General features: G+C 38.6%; 1 protein-coding gene across 5 annotated transcripts in view; it reads right to left on the reverse strand.

The window, feature by feature from the left end:
- Positions 1-334: 334 nt before the first annotated feature.
- The window catches only part of UBE3A (ubiquitin protein ligase E3A), a 45524-nt gene continuing 27307 nt past the window's right edge, over positions 335-18551 (reverse strand). For 3 of the 5 annotated variants that reach the window (XM_075590552.1, XM_075590553.1, XM_075590555.1), the window contains 9 exons: positions 16781-17091; positions 14200-15446; positions 13066-13210; positions 11950-12155; positions 11320-11484; positions 10127-10282; positions 9971-10047; positions 5193-5336; positions 335-1823 (listed from right to left, as the gene is read on the reverse strand). In XM_075590552.1, the coding sequence (XP_075446667.1) occupies positions 1703-1823; positions 5193-5336; positions 9971-10047; positions 10127-10282; positions 11320-11484; positions 11950-12155; positions 13066-13210; positions 14200-15446; positions 16781-17091 (2572 nt within the window). In that variant the 3' untranslated portion in view covers positions 335-1702. The remainder of the gene's footprint in view (positions 1824-5192; positions 5337-9970; positions 10048-10126; positions 10283-11319; positions 11485-11949; positions 12156-13065; positions 13211-14199; positions 15447-16780; positions 17092-18551) is intronic. The other 2 variants (XM_075590556.1, XM_075590557.1) reach the window with 1 other exon arrangement.

The raw sequence follows: 18551 nt of genomic DNA on the forward strand, positions 1-18551 counted from the left end.
CTCTGTGCTTTCTTCACCTATTTATGTGGACCCAGTGAGCAGAAGTAATGAGAGCTATAGACATTAAGCACAGAGAACGCGGTCTCACCGACTGACCCCAAACCTTCTGTTTAAGAATTCTCAGGGTCAATTATCTCTAGTACATCACTGTACTTTTCATGAAGAAAAAAATGGCTTGGTTGAGCTAGTATTGATAAAAAAAATGAGTATCTTGAATGGATTATAAACTTTGCCTTTTTAAAACCATCAAATAGATCTGACCTGGAGAAGTCTGTTTAGCGTTGCACATCTACAATCGCTTTTTACTAACAAGATATACCAATTATGTCCTTGGTTAAAAATGAATAATCCCTTTATTTCATATTGCAACATGAGAAGTTAACATTACACACTCAGAAGTCCAGGAAAGATAAACAAATACATTCGGATATGATTTATTTATGTGAATCTTGAACCCTACATTTAAACTGATGCAGTAGATTAAAGTCGGTTTATAGAAGTTACTTTTCGATCATTAGGAAAAAATAAAAAAGTTCTGAGCCTTTTTGTAGGTTTATGAAATTGTTATCTCGAACAGAATTTAGCTTTTGTAATTAATCTTACCTATTGTTTGGAGAGAAGTTTAGGGAAGCAGTAACCATCCCATCTAATTATACAGCAGCACTGATCATGTGCCTGGAGCATGGTACAAAACATGACAAAATTGAAAGGATATTGACATAAGATGTAGGGAAGACTTTGGATTGTCTATTTAAAATGTTAACTTAATATGCAATTAATATTCTTCATTTTAAGTGCACTTCCACAAGCTTCTTGTTTAAGATACAGCAAACTATCATCTTTTCCGACACCAACCCACCCTCTACCACAGAAAGTTTGGCTGAAAATGCACTTCTGCCAGTAAACTCTTCTTGAAAAATAATACAGCGCTAAAGTCTAACCCTTCACATACCAAGATATCAGATTTTCTAACGAAACACATTATACTTTACAAGACGTGAGAACAACGAATAGTGAAATGGTTTTTTTTTTTTTGTTGTTTTAAATCTTTAATTTTTTTTTGTGCTGTGACTAATGTAAAAAGTTTGCAAGGCTGCAGCTTAGCATTCCAAGTACTCCCTTCCATCTTTATTGACTAAAATGTTTTCTTCTCACAGAAACGCTTTGGGGCTAGAACAGCAGTAATTGCATCACACAGTTTTCCATGAATTCAAGTTTTATAAGCAAACTGTAAAAAAAAAAAAAAAAAAAAAAAAAAAGTACAGTTCCTGATTTGAGTAGGTGCAGGACAAACATCTAGCACATACTTGAAAGTTAGGCTGTCTGCTTATTGATGGCATTTTTTCTTGTGAGAGTACCTTTTCCCCCCAATACTCAAATAGGCTCAACGTCAAGCAGTATTAAACACAAGCAAAAGTGATTTAACCCTTAAAATAAATATTCAGGAAAACTTCTCTGTACATACATGTGAAAGATTGTATAACATTTTCACGCTAAAATGGGGGGGGAAAAAAAAAACAAACAAAAAAACGTTGTTCATATAAGCAGCTGAAATCTGCTGTTCAAGCCCGATGTCCCAGCGGAGAAGGGAGGCACAAACACAGGTGACTACGTATAGCTCACTATCTTATGGCCTTTTTGGATAGGGACATCAATTTCAGAATTGGTATCCCTTTTGTTAAGCTCTCTTGCCTTTTTGTTTTTACAGCATGCCAAATCCCTTGGCATAAGTGATGGCCTTTAACAATCTTTCTTTCAGTTTTTCTTTGCTTGAATACTCGGGAAGCAAAAGGACATTAAAGCATGTATGAGATGTTGGTAACCTACAGAGGAAGAGATGAAAAGAGAGAAGGACTAAATGTAAAATGCACCACACATGTTGATGTTGCCATTAAACCAAATTATTACTGTGTGGGGACACAAAAATAAATGCAAGAATCTGGCACTCCAATTGTAATCAAATAAGGTAGGTGCATGTCCCATTAAAAAAAAATATCAATAAATATACGATACCGTTCACACGAAAATCAGCAGACAGTACTCAGGTTGAATAATTAAATATATAATGTGGAAAACAAGACAAATATCCAACGTTTCGGCCCCACAGATGGGACCTTCCTCAGGGTAGTGCAGTGAAGGAATGATAACCATACTAATATACCCGCAACCCCAGGTGCAAAAGTGTTAATTAGCCCATAAAAACACAATCAAAACAATTAAAATGCCCAAAAGCCCGCCAAACTTGCCTAATTAGGAACTCTAATGTGCTGTCCCAGCCATTTTTAATCCGTCCGGTGGCCATCTTGAAACGGAAACCGTTTGACGCATGCGCAATGTGTAGCTGTATGGAAGAGAATCCAAGCTGCTCCTGGGGTTAGGAGTATAATAGTATGGTTATGTCATTCCTTCAATGCACGACCCTGAGGAAGGTCCCATTTGTGGGGCCGAAACGTTGGGAGATTTGTGTCGTTTTCCACATTATATATTTAATTATTCAACCTGAGTGTTGTCTGCAGATTGTCGTGCTAAAGTAGTGTGTGTGTACACACAATGTATATTCATAATTAGAACTTGCCAACAATATACAACCACACACTTTTTATAGGATAAACAGTACCTAAAACAAGAGACCTCCCTAAAAACCTACTCTATAATGAGTAATTACGTAAGTGGGTGTTTTCACTAGTCAATGTAGATATGTGAGCTCAGGTGAGCTGTAACATCAGACTTGAATGTCTTTATAATAGGTATAATAAAAGTAGATATATTTGGTACAGTAGCCCACACTCTTAAGCAGGCGTATACATTCACATATTATGCACTTCGCATACAGTGCCCATTGCGGTTACTTACCACTGGACTAATATAAAACATCTTGAAAATGACCTGTAAATTTGTCATTACTAGAGTTGAGAAATGTAAATGTGTGAGGAGTAAGATAATTAGAATGTCACACGTACAGTGGTGTGGTGTGAAAAAGAAAGTACACCCTCTCTGAATTCTATGGTTTTACATACCAGGACATAATAATAATCATCTGTTCCTTAGCAGGTCTAAAAATTAGGTAAATACAACCTCAGATGAACAACAACACATGACATATTACACCGTGTCATGATTTATTTAACAAAAATAAAGCCAAAATGGAGAAGCCATGTGTGAAAAACTAAGTACATCTTATGATTCAACAGCTTGTAGAACCACCTTTAGCAGCAATAGCTTGTAGAAATCATTTTCTGTATGACTTTATCAGTCTCTCACATCGTTGTGGAGGAATTTTGGCCCACTCTTTACGTTGCTTCAGTTCATTGAGGTTTGTGGGCATTTGTTTATGCACAGCTCTCTTAAGGTCCAGCCACAGCATTTCAATCGGGTTGAGGTCTGGACTTTGACTGGGCCATTGCAACACCTTGATTATTTTCTTTTTCAGCCATTCTGTTGTGGATTTGCTGGTGTGCTTGGGATCATTGTCCTGTTGCATGACCCAATTTCGGCCAAGCTTTAGGTGTCGGACAGATGGCCTCAGATTTGACTCTAGAATACTTTGGTATACAGAGGAGTTCATGGTCGACTCAATGACTGCAAGGTTCCCAAGTCCTGTGGCTGCAAAAACAAGCCCAAATCATCCCCCTCCACCACCGTGCTTGACAGTTGGTATGAGGTGTTTGTGCTGATATGCTGTGTTTGGTTTTCGCCAAACGTGGCGCTGTGCATTATGGTCAAACATCTCCACTTAGATCTCGTCTGTCCAAAGGACATTGTTCCAGAAGTCTTGTGCTTTGTTCAGATGCTACTTTGCAAACCTAAGCCGTGCTGCCATGTTCTTTTTAGAGAGGAGGCTTTCTCCTGACAACCCTTCCAAACAAACCATACTTCTTCAGTCTTTTTCTAATTGTACTGTCATGAACTTTAACATTTAACATACTAACTGAGGCTTGTAGAGTCTGAGATGTAACTCTTGTTTTTTTGCAATTTCTCTGAGCATTGCACTGTCTGAGCTTGGTGTGAATTTTCTGGGACATCCACTGCTGGGAAGATTGGCAACTGTCTTGAATGTTTTCCACATTTGGATAATCTTTCCCACTGTAGAATGATGGACTTTAAATTGTTTGGAAATGGCCTAATAACCCCTCCCAGATTGATGGGCAGCAACCATTGCTTCTCTATGATCATTGCTGATGTCTTTCCTCCTAGGCATTGTGTTAACACACACCTGAATGCTCCAGACCAGCAAACTGCTAAAACGTCAGCTTTTAGAGAGGTTGTCACGCTTGCTGATCAATTAATCCAGGGCATTTGATTAGCAGCACCTGTCTGCTACTTAGCATCTTAATTCCTATGGAAGCAGTAAGGGTGTACTTAGTTTTTCACACACGGCTTCTCCATTTTGGCTTTATTTTTGTTAAATAAATCATGACACGGTGTAATATGTCATGTGTTGTTGTTCATCTGAGGTTGTATTTACCTAATTTTTAGACCTGCTAAGGAACAGATGATTGTTATGTCCTGATATGTAAAACCATAGAATTCAAAGAGGGTGTACTTTCTTTTTCACACAACTGTAAGTACACTTCAATAAGATATCTGTGAGGACTTAAAAGCTCTGTATACTACATTACCACATATAACTGTTCCTGGTCCCCCCAAAAAGTATCACATTTTACAACGTAACTATGTTTGAACAAAAATTGGAAACTAGTTTCAACATTTACAAAAACGCAGTTCTGCCCACCACTATATGTTAAAAAGAAAGAAGAAAGCGCTATAAACATCCTCTATGGCAGTGGTTCTTAACTCCAGTCATCCTGGACCGTAAACAGTCCAGGTTGAGGATATACTCATTAGCACAGGTGGCCCAATCATTTTGACTGATCCACCTGTGCTCAAGCAGGCGTATACTTAAAAGCTGCACTGTGCGTGGTCCCCGAGGGCTGGCGTTGGGGACCACTGCTCAATGGTGTAATATTGTATATCGTAAATGTAATGGCTCTCAACACACACAGCAGGCTGCACACAAACATATTTTTCAATGATGGCATACAAGTGGTCACTTAAAACAGCAATCCAAGTTCTTGTTTTTTTTTTAACACATTGATTTTTTTCACACAGGATTGAAGCGGGTTTACCAAATCATGCAAAAAAGAAAAACACGCTGATCAAAAAAATAATAAATAAGTTCATGGGTCGCTTACCTGTCTGTGTCCGGGCCATTTTTGGCTATAATCATCTTAAGTTTCCCTAGTCCTCCCACGGGTGCTCTGTCTGTGCCAGTTGTAAACTGTAAGAACAATCTTTTCTGCTCATCTGTAAATGAATGTACTATATCCCAAAAGTCTCTGGTAGAAGGGAGAAATAAAAAAAGAAAAGTTTACATTCTAATGAATCATTTGTAAAAACACCCAACATTTTGAAAAGATTGGTATATTTTTTATGCAGTTAATCATGACATTTATATTCAATATTTCTTTATAGTAAATGTGGTCTCATTGCGATTTTTTTTCGTTGCAATTGTAATTTTTTTATATAGCATTGAAGCAGGGGGTCTCCTAAGCTGAACCCTATTAATTTCAGCTCAGAGGACCCTGTACTTCCGGAGATGTGACAGTAGCAGCTCCAGCTGAGCAAGCAGGGCTTTAAAAATTAAAGCTTCCGCATCACATGGGCCGGGCCAATAAGACGCTGCACCGATGATGTCACAGCCTCTACTATCCAGAGATTTATAAACAGTGGACATATTAAGAACCCAGGTAGTCAAGGAGAGCAGCTACCCGGACCTAATTCAGAGGCAAGTATCTCCAGAGTTAAACTTAACCAGGTTCAACCCCAGACCATCTGTTTCAATGTATATAAAAAAAATTTGCAAAACAATTCGCAGTCTTGGTTTGTCTCCAACAGTAACATTAATGTCAAGTAAGAATACATACTTTTAAAGTTTACAATACTTAATGATGCAATGTATCTAACTTAAAACAAAAACATCTGCTTCTCTTATATACGAGAGTACACATTAAAATGAGGAATAAAAACTACTGGCTGCCTGAATGCATCTGATGATTCACTAGAAAATGCAGACAGAATAATAAATATACAGTGGCTCACATATTTCAGATATTTAAAACCTAAAATGTTATTAGATCTTAATCTAAGTCATACTAATAGGTACAGATAACCTGATACAACAAATGACACAAACACATGATAATCTTTCAACATGTGATTCAACATTCAATATCCATGAGTGAAAAAGTATGCTAAACTTTAGATTCCGTTCCTGGTGGCGCCCCCTTGAGCAGCAATGACTTAAACCAAGTGTTTCCTGTAACTGCTGGTCAGTCTCACATCGGATTTGAGGAATTTTGGCCCATTATGTTTTACAGAACTGCTTCAAACTCAGTGACATTTGAGGGCTTCCTTGCATGGACAGCTCACTTCAGGTTCTGCCTCAACATTTCGATGGGGTTTAGGTCCAGACTTTGACCAGGCCATTCTAAAACACTGAATTTCTTCTTCTGCAGCCATTCTTTTGAAGATCTGCATGTATGTTTAGCATCATTATCTTCCTGCATGACCCACTTTTGCTTCAGCTTACGGATGGATGGCCTGACAGTCTCCTCTAGAATCTTCTGATACAAACAAATTCTGCATTGTGTCAATGATGGCAAGTCGTCCAGGTCTTGAGGCAGCAAAGTGGCCCTAAACCATCACACTCCCACCACCATGCTTGACAGGTTGGATGAGGTTCTTCTGCTCGAATGCAGTGTTTGATTTTTGTCAAATATAACGTTTCTCATTGAGGCCAAAAAGTTCTTTGACTTTTCTGTTCAGGGAACATTGTTCCAGAAGTCTTGCGGATCATCTATGTTTACTCTTTGGCGAAATCCAGAAGGGCAGCAATATTCATTTTAGAGAGCAGCAGTTTCCTCCTGGCCCTTTCTTGCTCAGTCTTTTTCTGATAGTTGAGTCATGAATACTCACATTAGCCAAGCGAGACTGGACTGTAGATCCTTGGCTGTTACTCTGGGGGTTCTTTATGACTTCCTGGATGATTTACTGGTCTGTTCTTAGAGTGATTGGTAGAATGACTGCTCCTGGGTAGTGACAGTGGTCTTGAACTTTCCCCATTTGTAGACTGTTCGACAGTGGATTGGTGGAGCCCCAAATCCTTAGAAATGGTTTTGTAACCCTTTCTAGACTGATGAGCATCAATAACTGCTTTTCTGAGGTCCTTAGAGATTTATTTTGATCGTGGCATGACATGTTTCCACACATCTGTATGGTGAAGATCAAATTGAAAGTTTTTGATCTTTATATAGGGGCCTCCTACCTAATTATTGAAACACCCGATTCTAATTATTCCCTTTAATTTAGCTGATAAAATCAGGGTTTCACTTACTTTTGCACATACTGACTCTTAATTACTCATTGTTTGTCTAATTCATACATAATTTTGTTTCAAAAGACATGGCATTGGTTAATATAACCCCTATTGGACATTTAGGAAAAGACTGGTTTTGATTCAAGAAGGTTATCATGGAAAACCTATGGAATTAACGTAATTATAATTGGGGTTCACAACCTTTTTTTCACCACTATAGAATAAACCATTTGACAGTCACCTTCATGTTCTGATCACATCAAACCTATTCAGGTTCATCTGATAGCAACATTCACCTGACTTTTCAGAATCTGTGTGAGAACTTTGAAGTGCAAGTAGTACTTTGGGTCCCCCGTCTCTAAACTCTAATACATACAATGATGTAGGATAAAATACATTATTTATCATTCCACAATACAGTAAGCAGCAAACAAACGTCTCATACAAGCTGGCACTTTGTTTTTGGGATTATTATGTATACAAAAAGCAACAAAGAACATTTTTTGGGAGTAGAAAAAATAAATATGTGCATCATTTGTAAAGTGTATTGAATACAGGCACATAGAGCACAGTTTAAGTACTTTCAACATCTACACAATATCACATCCAAATAATGTATTAAGTGCAGCTACAAAAAAAAAGTATAATTAAGACAAAGCGACTGTGTCAAAAGCAAACTTAAATTTGACTATCCGTTTTCTGTAGAGATTACTTTTGATCTTTTTATAACTTAAAACTACCATTCCTTTGTACCAGATGTCATTTACAATTGAATAACTGCAGGGTGATTTAAGTTTAAGGGATACAAATTACAAGAGGAGGTAAAACTTGCAGTATTAAAAGTCTACAACTGGAACAAAACAGTCTCACAAAGTATCCAGAAATACTCCCAAAATAATCACAACTTTGAACACTTTATATTGAATATACTTCACTGTAGTCACCTTAGAATATGCCCTCTTTTAGAAAGCTTTTTAAAAGTGGTTTATAGGAAATCATTGTAGTTGACTTTACAATACACATTTATGTGAATGGGGAAACTTTCCAGATTTGATCCATTGTAAGTGGATTATTTTCTTTTCTGTTTTATGTTGTAGCATTCAAAAGGGTCTGTAAATAATCAATTTCTAGAGGGCTGCATTTCTCTTGCAGACCAAGGCCGTGCTTATAGTGCGCGCGACGGCAACACGATGGATGACGTCACCCGCGAAAGTTGTATTTCGCTTTGCCGCAACGTCGCAAGCGACCTGGCCATTGATTGGTTCAGAGGCTGTCAAATGTGGCGCCAGCCTATGAAAAATCAAATTTGACCAGCTTAAAAATTTCGCGCCGCCACGTCGCACTTACTATAAGCGCACGCGACCGCGGCAATACATTTGGTTTGCCGCGTAGCCGGCACTATAAGCGCAGGCTAAGAGACCAGGCATTTATGAGTAAATGCTTACTTTATGATTTTTTTTTTAACAAGAACTCATGTTCTGTGTTATTCCATAACTTTGCTTCGCAGGGCCTGAAAATTCAAGCTTACATACAGGCGCATGAATTGTAGCAGGACCTTAATTCGCTGTATTGTACATCAAAAACAGTTCACGAATAGGGAGTACAGGTTAAGAAAAGATTAGTGATTTAGATGAAATCCACTTCAGCAATATAAAACAAATGCTGAATAAATGTATTCTGCATTTCTCAGTTTAAACAGTGTGAGAAAAGGAATGCTTAGTAGCATTAAAGTCTGGGATTTTAAGACCACAAATGCACCAAAAGGGTCTGTAACCAAGTATGTATTGTATGTCTTTATTTATATAGCGCCATTAATGTACATAGCGCTTCACAGTAGTAATACATGGGGTAATCAAATAAATAACAGATAATATAAATAACAGATCATGGGAATAAGCGCTTCAGACATAAAAGTAACATTAAGGAAGAGGAGTCCCTGCCCCGAGGAGCTTACAGTCTAATTGGTAGGTAGGGAGAACGTACAGAGACAGTAGGAGGGAGTTCTGGTAAGTGCGTCTGCAGGGGGCCAAGCTTTATGTATCATGTGTTTAGAATATCCACAGTGCTATTCATATGCTTCTTTAAGCAAGTGTGTCTTAAGGTGGGTCTTAAAGGTGGATAGAGAGGGTGCAAGTCGGGTACTGAGGGGAAGGGCATTCCAGAGGTGTGGGGCAGTCAGTGAAAAAGGTTTAAGGCGGGAGAGGGCTTTAGATACAAAGGGGGTAAAAAGAAGACATTTTTTATTCCATCTGAATTGTTACCTGATTGCTGGAGAATTGCTACATGATACTTCTCATTCCCAACCCCAAGTAAGTGTACTTCTTGCCTGTTACTGTACTATATTGTGTGTTCACCTATTTAAGGAATAAATATACTTTATCATATCTAAGCTTCGTTCAGTTCAACCCAGTTATTTGGTGTAATTATTATAGCCTGTCACAAAGCTCTCGTCACAGGCTTATAATAAAAAACTGGTCACTAATAGCTTAGCAAGGTCACTAAGGAGAGACTTGAAACTATCATTTAATATCTTTTTCTGCCCTGTGAAACTATGGCATACCCATATTTATTATACCAGAACAACGGTATGCTCACCTAATAATCTGCGAGTCTCTGGTATAGCCACCATCATACTCTGTCGTTTCTTCTAGAGCTTGAAAGTCTGGAAAGTTCTGCAAATGAGACATTTTATTAGTTCACATACCTATGACATTGTGAAGAAAACCTTACAAAACCCCAAAAAATCCTTACCCTACTTCCACAGATTAGCAGTTCAATTTCCTCTGGCCTAAATAGATACTTCAGTGGCGATTCGTTGGTAACCATGTGAAATCCCCTTCTGAAGGCTTTGAACTGCTTTTCCACAGATTTATTTATAATATAGTCTATATAGAGACTGACAAATTCCTATAGAAAATAATGACAAAAAGCACATATAATATGTATAGTATATAGTATCTATACACATATGTATAGCACAGTGGTTCTCAATGTTTTCAGCAGGGGCACCACTATAGGATTTTTTAAATCACAGCACATCCCTGCTCTTCAGACCACACACATCCCCTCCTTGCTTACAGATGCACCACATTCACCATCACACATCTTATATACCCTTTTACTGAACACACTTCTCCTGTTTTCCCCCCTTTTAACACAGAACACTGACCACCCTCTTAATCCTAAACACTACATTCATCCCCCTTCTCTTATTTACACCAGATGCCCTTCCTCTGCCCCATAAAAAGTCCTATCGTTCCTCGCCCTCCCCACACAAAGCCCTCACGTCTTCCCTTTCCTCCCACACACCTCAAACATGACAGATGCTCAGCAGGGCGTGTGCTGCGCTGTCTGGAGATGAAGAGGCTTCTCTCCTCCTCTGCACCAGGGTGAAAGAGGAGGCGGGTCGCAGCCCTTACATCTCCACGCAGCGTGGGGGTGCCTGCTGAACAGTCCACGTTTTTCCCCTGGGGCCGCGGCACCCTTGGCAGAGGGTTACGGCACACTGGCTTAGAGTATGCAAACATATTCCACAAAATATACAATACATATTGCCCTGATTAGTTAAGAGATCAAAAGTAAATAAGGTTGCAGTGATTAGGCATATTAGGTGCAAGGTCTTTCTTAGAGACGCTAGAATAATGCCATATTTAAAAAGCTCAGGAAGGTCACTCAGGAGATATGGGATATTATTTAGCCATCTAAGCTTTGGCGTTGTAAAGACATTCTATTTTCTCCCTCTCTCAAGGTGGATACATACTTTAAATATATATATATATATATATATATGTATATATATGTATATATATATATATATATATATATATATATATACACATACACACACACACAGGAATCTGTCTTTAGGTAGCAGTTATAATGTAATCTCCTCAGGACTCCATTTTGTCATAAAATTTACCAAATATATTTGGTTGTTATATTACCTTTCTGTTCTCGTTCGTAATGGGGATTTTATCTCCATTTTCCTTTAAGTCGTGCATTAAAGGATTCCCAAAGAGATCAGTCTGAGAGATCTGGAAAGTAATCATCATATCATCTTCAACGCTACCCTCATATTCCAACAGTTCTTTTAAACTCTGATACAGGACCTGGAAGAAAAACAAAAAAAAAAGAGAAGCTATTTGGAAAAGCCTAATAATTTCAACACAATTAAGCTACTAAACTTAAGTAACAGTAGTTGTTTTAGATCCTTAGCTTGTAGAAGTATGGATTGCGGAATATTTAGCAAAACAGAACATGGTCACTAAACCAGTAAAAAGCTTAAAATTAGGAGTTAAAAAGGTTGAGTATGACCAAACTTTAGAAGAAACAGCTGACCAAGGTGTTGTGCCCCGAAACTGTGACATCAGAGTGATCCTTTGACTAAAGAAGCGCTCATTCCTGTGTGCGGCTGCTATCTCTCTCTCTCGAGAACACTTGGTTCTATATGTATGAGAGTGTTGGCAGGACCTCTGTAGGAACCAACACCAGGAAGGAAGGAAACGCTTATGCAAAGGAGGTGAAATAATGAGTGTGTAGGTATAACTGTGTACCAAACGTAACAATGGACTTACTGGATGAGAGTCTGCTAGGTCACGTAAAGTTCCTTTTTTGCCCATTAGTTTTCTGTACACGACCATTGGAAAATGAACATCTAGAATGCAGTTATTGTAAATCGCCAGACCCAGGACAATGCCAATCAGGGTGAACTGTCCTTCTGTCTCCAAAGATGAGGGATTAAACCAAAAGAGTTTTGTAGTCTCATCGAAGGTAAACATGCCTGTAGGAGAGCAAAATTAATTGTGTTCATTTGGAGAGTCTAAAAATTGTACAGAAATGTTCATTTGAGATGTTCAACTATACAAAACTGCTAACACAGGATACAGCATTCCTTCTTAACTTTTTGTTAGCCAAGATAAAGTTATATGGTGCAAGAAGTACATTACAGTGCAATGATAAGGTTAGTAGGTGTGCACATAGGCCCATGGGAGGGGGGGGGGGGGGTGGAGGAGAGGGGTGTGTGAGTAAACTAATATTTCCCCCCCCCAAGTAAACTAGAGTAATTCCTTGAAAACAATGATAATTTTAATAGAAAATAGGCATCGATTTTGAATACTTCGAGGCAATCAAAGCATTTCCCCCTCATCCCACCCTCCCTTCCACCGCCCACTTGTTTTAATACAGAATTGAAGCATGTGGTCTCCGGAGATGAAACCCATTAATTTCAGCTCCGGGACCCCACGCTTCCGGTGGTACTTACCTCCGTAGGGGCTGCTGCTAGCGACTGCAGGGTTCACTATATGTCTGCTTTTTAAAGCTCCCGGGCACTGTTGGCCAATAGGAAGCAGTGACATCATCATCTGCGGCTTCCTATTGGCCCATATGACGAGGAAGCTGAAAACTGCAGAGATGCCGGCACCCCCTTCAGAGGTACCTCCGGAAGCAGGGGGTCCTCAGAACTGAACTGAATGGGGTTCATCTCTGGAGACACCCTGATTAAAATCTGTAATTTAAAAAATGAAGGAAAAAAAACATCTTGGATTGCTCCTTTAAAGGGTAAACCGCGGCCAGTACATAGAAAAGTACTCCTCTGGATTAGGCGAGAGTAATATTTTGATTGCAAAAGTAGAGATATACAATTGTGAAGTTTTGTTTTTTTAACGGTAATTGATCATTAAAAAAGAACGTACCAATATCAGGGTTAAAAATTTCCTCAACAACCAGCTGGAAAAACTCTTTGGAAACACCTCCTTCATCGACCCCTTGCTCTCCCTCAAACTCCACATACAATTGCTTCTTCAAATCAGCAGGGTTTTCCATGGCAATCATCTCCAGCTATTGAAGGAAGAAACATTTTTCAGATGTAAAAACATTTACGTAAAAAGCCAAGTTTCAAGGGAACATTCACCAGTCACAATTCCTTAGCACTTAGCAACAGCTAGTTTCTGTTCCTTCTCAATGACCAAATCACAGTATTATTGTTTCACGCAACAAATACTTTGAAATATCAATTGTGAAAAAAGAATGCAAACAAGGCAAGCAGAAAGGGTCGATTTCTTTAGTTGCCCCCCTTGTGTTTGATGCAGTGTGGTTGAGCAGGATCTGCCCTCCATGTGTCTTTGTACAATCCTGCCTGTTCCTCACAAACGTTCCTCAATGGTATTAGTAGTAAGATCATACACAGTTTAAACTGCAGACATCCATAGATCCTGGAATCCTTTGGCTACTTTAATAATAAAGAACAAAAATTGCACAAATACTAAGAGAATAACTACAGTTTGAGGGCAAACAAAATGAGGACATCTTGAGAACAATATCACAAAAAAAGCAGCACACCATAAAAAACAATCAAAATACTTGCTGATACCGGTGCTCCTGATTCAGGGATATCTGCCTGGAACATCCAACATTGGAGAAAATAGAAAGATCCAGGGCAACTTCGGATTTCTTTAGAAAAATTTATTACAGCTCAAAAAACACTGTTTTTTGAGCTGTAATAAATTTTTCTAAAGAAATCCGCTCAAAAAACAGTGTGTTTTTTGAGCTGTAATACATTTTTCTAAAGAAATCCGAAGTTGCCCTGGATCTTTCCATTTTCTCGACATCTTGAGAACACCAGGTAAATTATGTTTATACTCTGCACTCTTTTATGCATCATCACATAAGACAAGCATACTAATAACACTACAGGATTTGGCATACTTTGGTGGTACAGATATAATGGCAGTCCCTCCAGTACCTTAATGTAGTAAGAAAATAAGATATTACTGGAGCAGCTCACAATATTCAAAAAGATTACATAACATATTTCACATAACACTTACCCGAACCAAAGCATCATCAATTATGTGATCACGCCGGACCTTGAGTCGTAAGTATGGGTTCATCGGCTGTCCTTGCACTAGGCTGTAGAGGACAGTGATTCGTCTCTCACTATACATGCGGATTCGGTTGTCATAGTATAAGCCCAGGTTCTTGGTAACTGCGTTCAGGATAAAGGGGCAGGTCATAAAAGAGAATTTATTTTCCGTTTCTACTTTAAAGAAAGTATAGTCTTTGTCCATTTCAAGAACATCATTTAGTGGTTCGTTAACAAATTCTTCAAACGGGATGAGAGGTTCCCTGCAATCAATAGTTTTAACACCAAGTTCTGTTTCCAGGGCGTCCACTCGAGGCCCTTTCTTATTTCTCCGTTCTTCTCCAAGCAGCTCCTGGAGGGTAAATTCACTGGACTCTGGGATGGGCTCCTCGTCCTCATCTTCATTATGGTCAGTTTCAATCTCTCCGCCAACTACATTTGCATAGTATACAATTTTCAAGCACTTTGATGCAGCAACAATGGCATCATCGTCGTTCACTAGATTGCGACTGTTGAATTCATTGCTTATAACTTTGTAGGTTATCAGCTGCTGAAACGTTTCCATCATTCGCCGAATCTGCTCAGCGCTGTACTTTGACCAAAGTCTGACTAACTTGGCTTGTGCGGCAAGAGGCAGCTTGCACATTGCCTTACAGAACAATGGTAGGGCCATTTCTAGGTATTCAGGGCTATGGAGATTACCATTCTCCATAACTATAATGAACAAATTAAGATAGTTGGGATCCCGTGAATATACATTATGATAAGTTAAGTCACATTCCACATTGGGAGATAGGTATACAAGTGCATTAAGAAAGGCAGCTTCTATTTTCTCGTTAGAAAGTAACAGGTGATAGACCCGTCTGACTGCTTCAATATCTAGGGACACTTCTTCAGGGCCTAGTTTTTGTATGTTGTTCTCTCCTTGTGCGTTGTCACTTAACCTGGAAGAGGATGCCCCAGAGTCTTCTTCCATAGCGGCAGCGGAGGAAGCAGCTTTCTCTTTTTCATCTTCATCCTTGTCTTCATCCTTCTCTTGTAAGGACTTCAGCTCTTCCTTAGTATGCTGTTTGGCTTTTCGGAAGCTTTGAACCAGGGCTTCAGCGCTGGAAAATACTCTCCCGATCACCCGGATTAGTGGCGAGTAATCCTCTTTTTCTCTACATAATTTAAGAATTTCATATATCTTTTCTTCAGATAGGAAAGTCACATCTAAACAAGAGAGCAATACAGTAAGTATTCTTCAAACAGGCATACACTGTACTTCTGATAAAGATCAAAGGAAGCTTGTGACATTGAAAATATGTTTTAAGAAGCTAAATTATACTATTAATCAATGACAACAACTGAATACAGAAGGATTTAACACAAACCTACAAATTACATGTCATTTTAGTATTTGTTTAAAATTAGAAACTGTTGTACGGCACTTAGCTGATATTAACATATTTCTCTTATATTTCAATAAAATTATGAAGCAATACCTAATTTCACGTCAGGCTCTACTCAGATTATTTGGTCAGTTACCCTGGCGCTACCTATTTTCCATGTAAGAATAGGTGGCTTTGGATCTGTCCTATTGAATACGAAGTGGAAATGAGAGAAATGGTATGCACACATTCAAAAGTCAGTGTCCAAATGGGATATTTTGGGTGACAGATTTACGACTGCTAATCGCACGGGAAGACCATCACAGATACAAAGAGCAGCAGAATACAAGCTAGTACTGTAAAGATAGCCGTTTACCACCAACATTTGGTCAATATTTGGACCTTTATCAGTGATTAAACAGCTATATTTACAACACTAGTTTGTCTGCAACTCTTTGGATCTGCCATTGAATCTCAGGAGACAAGAAATGTATGTGGGGGGAAAAATAAAGTCACGTGGTTTTAGAAAAATGAAAATATTCACAAATGCAATACCCAATGTGCCTATCAAAGAAGCTGAAACTTCCTGAAGCTTGCATTTTTAAACATCAGGAACAACTTCCAACAGTGTCTTAAAATGAGGTTAGCAATGAAAAAAATTCACTACTGCATTAACACAGGTCATCCAGATGCCCCCAATCAAGGCATAATGATGCAGCAGGCTTTGGCTATCTGTAAAAGGCATGCGAAGCGCGCATACGTTTATCTTATCTATTACAAGAAATGTCTGAATTAACTGTGTAACCCTGTTCATTTAATGCAACTATCTATTTGTTATAACTCTGTTCCCAAGACATACTAGAAAACAAGAGGTAACTCAATGTGTTACTTCCTAGTAAAACATTTCATAAATAAATAAGATGGTTTCGACCTACTTTAATCTTTTGTCTGGTAAACTGAAATGAATTGAAATTTCTAATGGCAATGTAATGCTCAATGCTACAAGCTTAGAAAAATAACATTATCAGTTCCCCCCCAAAAAACTTGTGGATCATTAAAATATTCTCAGAAAGATCACAATACATTTAATATTGAGAAGAGTAAATGCAGTATGTAGAGAGTTTTTTTTATTTTTAAGTCCACTATAATTGCATTTATTATGTCCGGAGACCTTACCTTTAAAGTCATCTCTGGGTCCATGTATTTCTTTCTTGTTCATCTTTCTGTCTTTGCACGAGTTGTTATGGGCACTTTTAGAGTTGTTCTCTAGATAAGATGAGCTCGTTCCTTTCTTGGAGGGATGAGGATCACAGAGTTTTGCATTAACCTTATACAAGTCGAGGGCCTTAATGGCTGCTGCATTGTTATCCATACGAAGAAAAGTAGGACAGGAAGCACAAAACTCATTCGTGCAGGTTTCATTTCCACAACCCTCAGTTAACTGGTGGTAGTAGCGTTCTATTAGATGCTTTGCGGCTGCTCGCTTCCTGTACCAAACATTCAAACAGGCATGTGGATTAGTGCAGCTTTCATATACAAAGCTCATTCACATTATTAGTAAAGCAGGGTTAGTTTGGCACTTATACAATAAAACACATTGGGATCAAAGGATTTAGCAAACTAAGTCAGAGCAGTAATTTTTTCCCCCCCATGATAATTATTATTGAGACTGAGCTGGATTTATAACTACATAGAAATAGATAAACTGAAAATTGTGTGTGCATATTGAACATGTAAACTCCGTATTGTTTTGTACAAAAGCATGACATTTATAGAAGTCACAAACATTAACAGTTGCTCTGACTAGCAGGCTGTCAGAGAAAGGCATTTTAGAGGTTGTTGCTCATATAGTAGTACAGTACGTCTGAAAAAGAATACCTCAGAGAGAAATTAAAAGATTGGCTGATAGGGAAAATAATCAAACAAAAAAAAAAGTTACAGAAGTGGGGTCAATAGACAGAAATCCTCTTCATATTCTATACCTCTTCCTTCCTCCCCTCCAGCCATGACTCTTTTCTCCATCACAGAAAAGGAAGTCTCTGTGTTGCCCTGTTCCTCTACCACTTGTCCTATCATTACATGCCCTTCCATATCCTCAAACCTCTTGCTTCCACTCTACTCCCTAAAAACACCCACATTTTCAACATCTCCTGCCATGGTAGCTTAACCACCTCATTCAAGCAGATACACCTACTCCTACAAATAACACCCTTGACCCTACGTGTATGTGTGTACGTATACGTGTGTGTATACACGCGTGTGTGTATACACGCGTGTGTATATTTGTGTGCATGTATGTGTGTATACATACACACACGTGTGAAAAAGAAAGTACACACTCTGAATTCTATGGTTCCTTAGCAGGTCTTAAAATTAGGTAAATACAACCTCAGATGAGCAGCAACACATGACATATTACACCGTGTGTATTATGTCCTGATATGTAAAACCATAGAATTCAAAGAGGGTGTAATTTCTTTTTCACACACGTGTGTGTGTGTGTGTGTGTGTGTGTGTATATATATATATATATATATATATATATATATATATAAACTTTCCTATCTCCCACCTTTTGCCTCCAAACTCCTTCAACACCTTGTACTCTCACTCTACTACTATTCTCTTTTAGACACTATACCACAATCTGGCTTCTGCACTGCTCACTCCACTTAAACAGCCCTAACCAATGTAACTAATTACATTCATTTTGTTACAGACCAAAATCCTTACAACCTACTAATATTACTCTACCCCTCTTTGGCTTTTGATACTGTGGACCACCCCTTTTCTTTAACGCCCTCCATACTTTTGGTATCTGTAACAAAGCTCTATCCTGAATTTGCGCTTACCTCACCCAAATGTATTCTGTGTCTCGTTTGCCAACACCAGCTCTTTCCTCTCTGCGGGCAACCCCCAAGCTGTCTGGTCCCAAGACCTGTTCACG

Source organism: Ascaphus truei, chromosome 3 (genome assembly GCF_040206685.1).
Source record: "Ascaphus truei isolate aAscTru1 chromosome 3, aAscTru1.hap1, whole genome shotgun sequence".
Classification (NCBI taxonomy): domain Eukaryota; kingdom Metazoa; phylum Chordata; class Amphibia; order Anura; family Ascaphidae; genus Ascaphus; species Ascaphus truei.